Here is a 12495-nt window from a genome sequence, read left to right as displayed (position 1 = left end):
AACTATAAGCCCCATGTTCATGCACTGCACTCACACTGCCCTTGTCTGATTTTGACCGACAATTAGTCATATGTTTCAACAATATTTACATTTATATTTAACAGCTGTGCTTTCATTTACATCTGCATGAAAAAGTTGGGGGTGAGATTGTCTGAAAATGAAAATCCCTGAAGACCTGAGGGTAACACTGAATGATCACAGACTCTTCTGGCTTTCTATTATTTATTAATAACCATATTTATTATTTTATTTTACATGATCTTATTTCTCTTTTTTTTCTCAATTTAATTGGATCTCTTACTCTGGATTGTTCGCTTTTATTTTTCTCTGATTTGAGTTACTTTTGTCCAACCTCAGTCCTCATGGATGGTCGTGTTTCCTGACAGTTTTGTCTCATCTCTTTTTCCTCTGTTGCCTCCATCAGTGCATTTACATGTCTTAAGAATCTTTAGAACTATCTTTAGAACAGACAATAATTTGGTTTCCTTAATGTCATGTAAACATGTTTGTCCGCTTAAAATCGAGCTAGTCTTAATCAGTACCTGGATAATGCGTTTCATAGTCCGATTACTCTTAATGCTTAGTTAGACTGGAGTCATGATTAACCTTCCTTTCTTTACAGAAGAGAATGTGAGCACAAAGCAGTGTAATAGTAAACAATAATAATGACAATAATAAAAAAAAATCTTTTGGTTTATTACGAAACTGTGGTGGGCTTAATGGGACCATGGTGGGCCACCTCACTCGGAGGAACACTGGTTTATAAGTGGAGGTGGTTCTCACTTCCCACTTTTATTGCAGTACCTAATCCAGTGACCACCTTTTCTGATCGTATAAGATCGTATATATCGTAAGATAAATAACTACACAATGGGAGCCCAGTTGCATATAAGAGTGATTAAAAACTGTGAGTAGAATTACTGAAGTGACACACAATATATAAGTTTATGCAAATATTATAATTAACAGTAATTGTGAAATTGTCGCATTAATACATTTATTTTCATTACTCATCAGGTTGTTTTATTCGATCACATTTGAAGACACCTTTTTAATGGTAAAATAAGTGTAAAATACTAAAAAAAAAAAGACTTAAAAGGGATTTCATATGACATTGTTACACATGAATTTACTCGTTTCAAGCCAAACCCACCGTTCAATTTCATTACATAGTGTAACGCACACATTGTAACGGTTATGTAACCTACCCTTGACACGACCAGTCATGTATAGACTCTGCATAGACTGTGTGCTGCCGTCAGTGAAACTGTATTGAACATTGGCAGTATGTCAATAGGTCACGGTGAGTGAGTAAGTGACCTTTTGTGTGAGTTTCCATTCAGTAAATGGACACGGACACAATCGCCCTGTTGTATTTTCACAGATAAACACACTCTCTGTTTTTTAATTGAAGTTATTACAGAACAAGAGCTCTGTGTACACTATGTCCCACAATTCTTTCAAGAAAGTGTCACATAATCACAGTGAGCCGGAGTGGATTTGTTTTCTCTTTCACTGCGTTTTAAGCAAATAGTCAAATTAACTCATGACTTCTCAGCCACTTCTAGGCTTCTGTTGCTTTTGTTGGGCTGTAACCGTGGAGCACAAGCGCCGCTCTGCTCCAACCATGAAATGAGTTTAGCATGCCTGTGTGATCTTCTGCTGCCAAACTGCACAAGTGGGGGGAGAGATTTACTCAGGGTTAGTAAGTTGTTGGCGTTTTAGTGGAAACTGACCGCAAACAAGTACCACATAAAAGACTTCATTTTGGCTGGTATGACAATAGACTTAAGGAATGATATCTTCTAAACTTTGTCTGTTGGATTGTGCAGATCTTTGCTTTTAACCCCATTCTAAGGAGGTCGCTTATTTCAGATTTCTTTATTCTTTTATTTCCCACCGCTCATTTTCTCCACATGACCTATGATCAATTTAGAATGTCCTATTACCTTTTGCATGTTTTTGACAGCGAGGAACCCTGGACAAAACCCACGCACATTGCATCCTGGTCTTTTTGCTGCAAGGCAACAGTGCTAGCTACTACCCCATCGTGTAGCCCAGAGTTATTCGCATTTTGTTCTTTTTCCTGCTTTGACTGTTACACCAGATAATTAAAGTTCCTTGGCTTATTTTATCGTTGTATTTTCTTTTATGCAGAGCTGGCTGGTCAAATACACATTTTTAATGCACCTGTATCAGGACTGAACAATGAGTTGAAATTTTGGCAAATTGCAATTTTCAAATCGCAGGGGGGAGAAATGTCTGTTAAAGCCAAAATGTGTGTCAAAGTATAATTTTACATTAATTGTTGTCTGGATCTTTACACATCTTATTCTACAGACTGAAGAGAACATATTTGTTTCTCACACATCTGCACAAATATCACACTGTAATCATTTTAAATATGTTTTTCGAAAGAAAATGAGAATAAAGACATAAAAATTACAATTCCCTATAAAATCATATCGCAATTCCTGTCAAAACAATCGCAATGAGATATCTATTCACAATCATTCAGCCCTAACTTGTATCTGATTTAGTATTGGAAGGGAAGACAGTGGTGTCAGAACATCTGTATTTATAACAATCAAATTTATTGTGTTGCAAAATGGATGATATCCAGTTGAACAGATGATTCTCTTCAGCTGCTCTTAGCTGGAGGGCTCAGTTGCTCCAACAGTGTCATATTGGATTGATTTCAAGGCACACGCATGACCAGGTCACAGTTTTCACTGTTTGGGATTATTGTTATCATGGAAAACTTCACTTAGCATTTGGTTTTATAGATTTTGAGACCCAAATAATCTAATGGGCTGCTTGTACAGACCCATCTGTGGGTCATTTAGAGAATCACTGTCATAGACCATTTAAAGTGGTTGTTTTAATCATAAAAAAACCCAAAACAATTCAAACCCATTAATTGATAACCAAAATTTTTGACATTTAATTTAGTAATCAGTCAATAGAATCTACCTTGATCCGAAAAAATGTAGTTGTGCAGAGGCCTTTAACCTTATAGTCCTGCTGTTGTTCACACTGGATAACATGTGTAAATATGATTGTAAGCAGGTAAACACAGCAGCGTATTCACCAATGTTTTAGTTTCAAACCTCTGACGTTGTATCTTACAATGAGAACTACAGCCGCTGAGCAACACTGACTACCATGTAACATCACACAATGCAAAGGATGGTAATGACTCACCTTTGTTCAGCTGTTGTAAAGGATGTCGGAAGATTCTGGAGCCGCGTTGGTAGGATTATTTTAGTCTGACGCCCCCCTTTTTTATGTGCATTCCTTCCAGTCAGTGGAAGGAAGATGTGCTGGGAAAAGTGTAGAGTAAGTGCAGAGGATTGTTTCTTAGACATCCGCTGCTCATCCTGACGTTACTGCAAGTGCTATAAAGGCTGTAAGGACAGTGTTCTGTATACTTAAGGAGGCCACAAATGTCTCTGAATAGGACGAAGGCTTTGTCTTTTTTAACTGCTGTAATAACACAAGGTCAGACTACATCCCGTCAGTGTCTAGAGTTAGTGTTACCAAGACGATTGTTACTCTACCTCATCTCATTCATTTGATGATTATTCTGCTTTTTAAAGCTGTAGTTTAGTCTAACTTTTAAATTAAACATTGTTAGTTACATTCAAACTGTTGTGAAATGGGTTCTCACGATGCTGAAGTCTATCAGTTTAGATCTGATGTCACCCATTGACATTCCTGCACTGCACACAGGAAGTGATTTGTCAGATGAAGGCAACAGCAACATTGCGCTAGTAAAGTGAAACAACATCAAACACGCTGGAGTTTGACTTAAACAAAAAAAAGCACACGCTCAGCAGTTTTTTTTGTCCCCGTCTACTCCTGCTCTGCTGCTGTATACACACAAGCGCTCCCTCAGTCAATACTGATAGTTTTGCTATCAGGATAGCAAGGATACTGCATACAATTAGTGTTACATCGTTTCTGTTCAAGCAGACCAAACAGAGACAGAATAACAACAAACCAAATCATCTAAAGCTTCATTTTGCATCTTTTAAAGGACTATCACATAGTTATATTGTGATGTTAAACAATATTATGTTGACCTGTGGTTATGTGTTTAATCAGCATTCACTCATGGGAAAAGTCTTATCATCGCTATATCCTTTTTAATATAGTTAGATATCAATCTATATCACACGGCTGGACAATATAAATACCTGGATATTTATAAGTATCTCATCTATGGGTCAATAAAGCTGCACACATGTTGTTTACGCTTCTCAAATTTAATATCCACTGTTTATGATCTTAGTTCTAACCTTTAATTTCAGATCATTCCTTATTTATTTCATTGTCTTTTAAATGTTAAATGAAAGATATAACTACCCACCATCTGCGTCTTTGGTCCACACATGAATCTAATTTCATTTGTTCTCTATTTTTCAGGAGCCATTCGAGGATGGATTTGCCAATGGTGACGAGCTGACCCCGGCTGAGGAGGCTGCTGCTAAAGAGGCGGCCGAATCTAAAGGAGTGGTCAAGTTTGGCTGGATTAAAGGAGTACTGGTGAGTCACTGCTGACATTTAAAACACATTTTTCTTTTTTTCAGTCATTCCCTATTCCCCTTTAGCCAAATATTAAATGAATCATAGCTGTTCATGTAAGTTTTACTCATAGAGTTACAAATCTATGTCTTGGTAATAGAACAATCTTCAAGAAAATACCACAATAACAATACATTTCTATGTCCGTTTTAAATAAATATATCCATTCTGCATTTTTATCTAACCCTCATCCGCACAAGCAGCCCATTAGACTTCAGCAATACAAGGTTATCTGGCTAACACGTGTACTAACAGCATATTTCACACAACCTGATAAAAACCAGGAGACGGGAGAATTAGTGGAAGGTTTATTTTAGAGAGGAAGTAAGAGCTGGTCCTATCAAAATAAAAGCAGGATGATTATAACCAGACATGTCTTAATATTAAAAAGTCAACGCTCGTCCCATGTCTTTGTTTAAGTGATTTCTTCCTCAATGGTTTAACAACCAGTCTACTCCTACTGCCTGTGCCAGCAGCAGCACTTCACACTCATGGGCCACAATCCTCTGCAGAGTGTCATGTGTAGTGTAGCACTTATCACCTGTGCACCAAGTTTAACTGACCACTATATGATATGAACAAAAGTGTCAATAATATCCAAGCGTTAAGATCGTGTCAAATTTGACGACACTTAATATAGTAGGGCTGTGAAAACACACCAGCAACTGATGAGAATGCCATCATTTGATGTGTGGCTGTGTGAAGAACCGGCACATAGTTAGCACTTGGAACCGCCTAAGACACAGACACTTGGCTTCACTGAGAACTTGGCTACACCTACTTAGGAATGTATTTATATACAGTATATATCTCACTCTTCGACAGCCTTTTATGATTAGAAACTGAAGTATTTTCAGGATGTAAAACTCTCCCACACCAAAGTCCATAGAGAAAATCAGAGATTTTAGCTTGTGGGGACAAAGCAGCTGCTTGCATGATGTGTATATATGTATGTATGTATGTAGATAGATAGATAGATAGTGACATACATATTTATTGTCTTTTAAAACCATATTATACTTTACGATATTATAGACTTATAGTTTGACAGCCCTATTTTTTTTTGTCTCGCGAATTATTCGCACATTTGAAATATTTTTGGAACACGTGTCCGATCGAAACAGCATTCCATCAGCCGCACGATTGCAAATTCACCGCGAACCAATCAGAACGAGTGTTGTTGTCAACGGACAACGGACCAATGACGACAAGCGTTTTCCAAGCGTTTGCTTGATTGTGCCACTTTCCCAAAACCCCGTTCTTTTTATTAAACAAGAAAAAAAACTATAAAACAATCACAAGACATGTGGAGGGGGGTTGTCATGGAGCTTCATGGGGCTTGTGTGAATCAAGCTTCAAAATAGTTTTCACTCTGAGCTGCTGTCTGCAAAGATCGTCAGCTCTAGGCCTGGATTCTGTTATTATTCCTGTTTGAGAATATAAAAAAATAATGTGTGTGTATATGTATTTATGTGTGTGCATAAATCAAATACTTTATTAGATCTGTCTCATATACACATGGTAACAGTCAGTCCTTCCTCTTAGGTCCGCTGCATGTTGAACATTTGGGGTGTGATGCTCTTCATTCGAATGTCATGGATCGTGGGTCAGGCTGGAATTGGTAAGTACAGATTTATTTATATTATTTATGGAAGCACTGAGCACTTAAATGACCTTAAACAAAAGCAACTTATTACACAAAACAATGTCGATGTCACACACTGTGTGTACAGTATCAAAACAAAATGGTGACTTGGGTTTTTGTTTTGGAAATGGGAAGTTGTGTCCAATGTTCCTGTGGTCAAAGGTGTGACAACAACACTGTTGCACAAGTAAAAGTAGATGATGCCATACTGCTCGATGCGTTTAAAAGCTGTTGGGTTATTTGGTTTCCTGTTTTGCATTGTCATGCTGAGGAACAAGCAAAACATAAAAACATAACTTTGAAACAAGTCATAATGTTAGGGCAGCATTCATGTTCTATAGTTTAGATCATTTTTAACTTTGATCTCAAGTTCACAGAATAAGACGTTTGAATTTAGGTTTGGTGTTTACTGTTTGGTTCGCTTTAGACGGACCAGAGTTTGTTTCCTGGAAGAGTTTTTGGGGCAGCTCATTTGAACTCTGGTGGGGACCAAACAAGTGAACTCTGCTCTCCCTGAAAAACGTGGGTCTCAGTTCACTTGGAACCCCGGTGCAGTTTGCTGTGTAACAGCGTGACGTTGTCCAGGTGGGAGTCGTGAACATTTTCAGCTCTCCCCACATGCCCAATCAAACCCGAGCCCCCCAGAATACCCTGGTGTGAAAGTGTCCTTACTCTTGGAGACATTAGTGTATCAACCATTGGGTTACAAAGCAACACAAAATGATTACATGTTCAGTTGGTGAGAAGAGCTGTGAACATAAGATACCGCAGACTCTAGCTGGCGTGGATTGTATTAGGTGAGACGTTTAAGAAGATAAAAGCCACGTCTTCAGTCACAGCCAGCTTCTGTGTCTCGTCATCGCCAGGAATGATTTAATAATAAAAATAAATAAGAGATACATTTAATGGGACGGAGGCAAAAATATATGACAAATGAGAAAAGTGGATCTGCTCAACCAAAACTATGTGCATTTAAGAATCTACTGAAGAGAAATGAAAAGCATGTTTTTGTTATTTTTTGGTAATCTGACCCTTAAAGGTCTCCCATTTTTTCCTTTCTTACTCGTGTTGATGGTTTACTTGCCAAAGAAAGGCTGTTTAGTGATCCAGGCTACAGAGAAACAAAGGAGTCCCTTGGTTCTCACTGTTTGATACACAGACAGAATGATGACGTTCAGGAAAGTTACAGATCGCTCTCCGGGTGTACTTTTCAGACCTCACATTCTCAACACGGCACACAAGCCCGTCCTTGAGCCGAAGTATTTGTTGATAATTCTCCACCATGGAGTGAAATATCACCACACGGCGACACATGTGGCAGACTTCAAGGCTCGTCTTCAGGGCCGTGCTGCTACTTTTCACAGAGCGCTCTCAGAAGCTCCGTCAGAAAAGTGTGAACACTGTCGCACATTTGTCTTTTCTTTCTTCCACAGGGCTCGCGTGTTTGATCGTCGCCATGGCCACCGTCGTGACGACCATCACAGGCCTCTCCACATCTGCCATCGCCACCAATGGATTTGTACGAGGGGGTATACATCACCTTTTATTCTTCTGTCGAGAATGACATACTGTCTGCAGTCAAAGTATGAAGCAATAGAGTTCTCACATAACAGTTGAACTCTTGGACGCCCTGGAGTGGTGCGAAACAGGATAAACCACTTGTGTGTTTTCACTCAGCAGGACCAGCTGACTTTCGTTTATTCCACATGAGAGAAGAGTTAAACTCACATCTCTCCACCAAGAAGCAAGAAGAAATCTGAGATTAACTTAGTAAACGTACCATTACTTTAAGACACTCATGCAAGACCTTTATGACTGAAATAACAGAAATAATATGCTGCACAACACTGACTGACTGCAATACCAAACAAATTGTGACCAGACACACTCGAGACCTTTCCATTTCCCAGAGGGAATCCAAATGAAATTGATTGGTTGTCTGAATTGTAACAAGGGTATTTGCTCGGTTTTGGCAGCCAATTTAGACAAAGTGTAGAATTAGGACACAAGAAACATCACATACATAACCCTGTGTGAAAAGGTGAAAAGGAATAGTTTGGATTTTTGTGACATTTCTCACATAGTGTAGCTTCTCAGTAGTGATGTCATTACATAATTCACACTCGCGACGCTCACAACATTGGCCACAAAACGAAAACATCTAATTCCACAACATGGTGTGAGAAGCATCCACAACACAGTGCAGCATTTGACGTGCTGCTGATTCTCCTGCCAGGTCTCTTAGTCATGTTACTTCTAGTGTTTGACTTCAGAACTGATGCCAAAAATGAGACGATGGCTAAAAGTTGAATCTCAGTGATCTCGCGTCCAATGGCGCTTTTCCACTATACAGTTCCAGCACGGCACGGCACGGCTCCTTATATCGTTATAGAGGAGCTGACAAAACAAGAACATATTCACATTTAAGAAGTTAAATTCACACCGCTTGCTTTTATTTTATAGAAAAATAAAACTGATAAATAATAAATTGATCCTGGCTGAAACAGCATATAAGACACTATAGTGCTAATTAGTCTAGACCGAGGCTGATATTAGCATTTAAAGGTATAATGTGTAAATGCCATGTTGAATATCCCTTACCTTACTTTTCCCTTCTAATAGAAACTATGTATCCTTCAGTTAGCATCAGAGTTCAAAAGACGTTTAGGTTGTCCATGACGGGTTACTGACCCTGCTCTTAGTATAAATGAAGGGTCGTTTGTTTTTACTCACATCCTGTCATATGCTTTTTTTTTTCAGGTGGAGCTTATTACCTGATATCAAGGAGTCTTGGGCCGGAGTTTGGAGGCTCCATCGGTTTGATATTTGCCTTCGCCAATGCTGTGGCTGTAGCCATGTATGTGGTGGGCTTCGCCGAAACGGTTGTGGAACTTCTTGCCGTAAGTCTGTTGGGAATGAATCCTGTGACTATGCTCAAGTACACGTCAGGTGCTACAGAAAGCTACCTGATAGCTACACAGTGACTTCGCTTCTGTCCGGAGTCTGGAGTCAAGACGACTTTTTCTTCACCTTGTATTTCTCTGTGCAGGATGCTGACGCCCTCATGACGGATAATGTCAATGATATCCGAATCATCGGCACCATCACGATTATTCTCCTTTTGGGTATCTCTGTAGCTGGAATGGAATGGGAGGCAAAGGTATGAAGAGTTTTTAACTTTACCTGACTGAGCTATGTTCCCATTTACCTGAATGCTTCTATTACCACATGATTTAAAGTAGATTAGTTTCACACAGATGCAATTTTATTTTTCCTGAAATCACTTCAACGCTCAGTCTGAGCCACAGAATAACTTGAGCAAGACCATCAAAAAATAGTAATAAAAAGTACTTCCATTTCCATAGAGGGTTGTGTTTAGAGCTTAATCGATTACTAAATTAATTGACAACTAATTTTGATAAGTTTGAAGATTTTATCATGATTAAAACAAGATTTCCGCTTGTTTAAACTTAAATGTGAGTATTTAGGTTTGACGACGCACCACAAGTAGCATACAGCTGTTTTTTTGTTTGTTTATTCTATTTCTGCCTGTTTTTTTACCTTTATCACTTTTGTGTATTATGTCATGCATATTTAAATCAATAGAACCTAGAAATGAAAAATGGTGCCAGATTTTTAAACCCTATTTGTCCCCGTGAAAAATCCCAAAACAGAGAATCTTCACGCTGTGACTGAGGAGTAATGCTGTGATTAATCTGCTTCTCTATAGGCCCAGATCTTCTTGCTTGTTGTCCTCATTACAGCCATCTTCAACTACTTCATTGGAAGCTTCATCTCTATGAAGTCAAAGGAATCGTATGGCTTCTATGGCTATGATGGTAGGACATGCCCAGATGAGGAATTTACTTACACTTGCACGACACAATAACCTCGACCTGAAGAGCTAATGCAGCAACAGCACTAAAAACTGTGTTTTAAACTCCTTTCCTGTCAGCTACGATCATGTGGGAGAATATGAGTCCGGACTTCCGGGATGGTGAGACGTTCTTCTCCGTCTTTGCAATCTTCTTCCCCGCAGCAACTGGTATTTTGGCTGGAGCCAACATTTCCGGAGACCTTGCTGTAAGTCACCTGTATATTTATAAGTAAGACTCGCTGGTAAAGTGGCTGACACATCTTATCTGTTTATTCTATTCTTGAGTATTAGCAAAAAAAGTTTTTTAACCAAGCAAATATTTCATTTGTTGATTCTTCTCCAAAAGTAGTGCTGCAACAATTATTTGATTGGTTTTTTTTAAGCTGTTTAAGATTTTGACATTTTACAGACAAACAAATACTCCATTAACTGAGCAAATAATCCACAGATTAATCAATTATGATAATAATTATATAGTTTAAGTTTACCTGCTTGATTGTGGGTCCTTTAAATTTACTCGAATGCAAATCACAAAGCATAATGCATTAACACTGGAAACATTTCATATCTTTTAAGGTGTCATTCTTTAATACATAATCACTTTTTAAAGTGTAACTTAACCCCTAAAACACCTTATTGTGAAGTATTGAGACGTGCTCTGATACAACTGCCTCTCTGATCAAACACCAGCCACTGCATTCAAACCCCTTTGTCGCTCGTTGTCCCAGACTCCTCCCCACTTTCACTATCAGACCACACCCCCTACACTGCTCCCCACTCTTTCTCCCCCAGCTCTCAGCCCACTTCTTGACATTTTTTTTGTGTGGCAGAGTTAGCATTGAGAAGAGGAGGGGTTTAGTGACCCTTTAAAATGTGTTTCACACTGAATATTCAAACTAAAGCTCGACTTGCACTTTGTCAATTTCCGTCCTGTAAAAGTAGATATTTTTCACATATGTTTCAGCCCTACGTCGTATGTAATCGTCATCGTCATCATCAAGTGTAAAAAAGTGACCAGAAATGCCTTTATACATAATGAAAGGAATATTCTGTTGATTGCTTTCTCTCTGAAGTCTCTTTTGTTGTTTCTTTTTTACGCAGGACCCACAATTAGCCATTCCCAGAGGAACTCTTCTGGCTATATTGATCACAGGGATCGTCTATCTGGGTGTAGCTGTGTCAACAGGTACAGTAGTAGTGGATTCTCTGTAGTTGCTTTAAGGTTTGTCTGAATATGAGTATAATGCTTTTATAACGACGACGACAGGCTCCTGTCTTGTGAGAGACGCCAGTGGAAACGGGAACGACACGCTCACTTCCCAGTTTCAAGCAAACTGCACCGAAGCCTCCTGCAAATTCGGCTACGACTTTTCTTCCTGTGTAAACGACAAAGACGGCTGCCGCTACGGACTCCACAATGACTTCCAGGTATGAAGCAGCTCTCCATGAGGTTTGAAGACTTTTACAAATATTTAAAGTAAAGTCCAAGCGATTACATTTTCAATAACTCCTCCATCCAGGCGATGAGCATGGCCTCGGCTTTCGGGCCGATCATCACCGCTGGAATCTTCTCTGCCACTCTCTCCTCAGCTCTGGCTTCTTTAGTCAGTGCACCTAAAGTCTTCCAGGTAAACTACACCAGGGTAACAAATGGGGCAATTCCTTTCAGATTTCTATTGTATTTCAAGTTGAACGACTGTACATAATGTGACATTTCCACAGGCTTTGTGTAAGGACAATATCTACCCCGGACTCGGCATCTTTGCCAAAGGCTACGGCAAGAACAACGAGCCCCTGCGAGGCTACATCCTGACCTTTTGTATCGCTCTGGCCTTCATCCTCATTGGTACGTATGCACGTATCAGTTAGGTTATCGTCTAGATCGGGGGTGGGCAAGTAAATTGAACAGGGCCAATTTCTTGTAATCTAAACTATTCAATCTTCAAACTCATTTATGAGATGTTTTGGTTTAAAAAATAAATAAAAATAAAGTAACCTGAATGGGCCACAGACTTTTACTCGTGTATTTAAACTGTTCTTTACCTAGTTTTTCAGAATAAAATACACTCAATTCTTTAAAAAAAATAAAATAATAATAATAATAATAATTAAAACAATATATATATATATATATATATATATTCGATCTACGTTGTTGACTGTTTGTTGGTTTCTCGTTGCAGCCCAGTTGAATGCCATCGCCCCGATCATCTCCAACTTCTTCTTGGCCTCCTACGCCCTCATCAACTTCTCCGTGTTCCACGCCTCACTGGCCAACTCGCCAGGTAAGATCGAGTCTCGGAACCAGAAAATAACAAGACACGCTTTCTCTTTGTCTGGCTTTTGAAACCAGCAGATCGTCAGATCATGAGCGCTGTGTTTTTAG

At 39.1% G+C, this 12495-nt stretch overlaps 1 protein-coding gene across 2 annotated transcripts in view; it reads left to right on the top strand.

Moving 5' to 3' along the window:
* The window catches only part of slc12a2 (solute carrier family 12 member 2), a 51486-nt gene that overhangs the window by 17769 nt on the left and 21222 nt on the right, over positions 1 to 12495 (top strand). For both annotated transcript variants that reach the window (XM_044012103.1, XM_044012102.1), the window contains exons 2-13: positions 4429 to 4548; positions 6133 to 6208; positions 7666 to 7761; positions 8993 to 9132; positions 9282 to 9392; positions 9963 to 10071; positions 10188 to 10315; positions 11211 to 11295; positions 11377 to 11537; positions 11630 to 11737; positions 11832 to 11955; positions 12293 to 12394. In XM_044012103.1, the coding sequence (XP_043868038.1) occupies positions 4429 to 4548; positions 6133 to 6208; positions 7666 to 7761; positions 8993 to 9132; positions 9282 to 9392; positions 9963 to 10071; positions 10188 to 10315; positions 11211 to 11295; positions 11377 to 11537; positions 11630 to 11737; positions 11832 to 11955; positions 12293 to 12394 (1360 nt within the window). The remainder of the gene's footprint in view (positions 1 to 4428; positions 4549 to 6132; positions 6209 to 7665; positions 7762 to 8992; positions 9133 to 9281; positions 9393 to 9962; positions 10072 to 10187; positions 10316 to 11210; positions 11296 to 11376; positions 11538 to 11629; positions 11738 to 11831; positions 11956 to 12292; positions 12395 to 12495) is intronic.

Source organism: Solea senegalensis, linkage group LG21, assembly GCF_019176455.1.
Source record: "Solea senegalensis isolate Sse05_10M linkage group LG21, IFAPA_SoseM_1, whole genome shotgun sequence".
NCBI lineage: Eukaryota > Metazoa > Chordata > Actinopteri > Pleuronectiformes > Soleidae > Solea > Solea senegalensis.
Note: the sequence above shows the minus strand (reverse complement) of the source record. Positions and strands in the feature narration are given on the sequence as shown.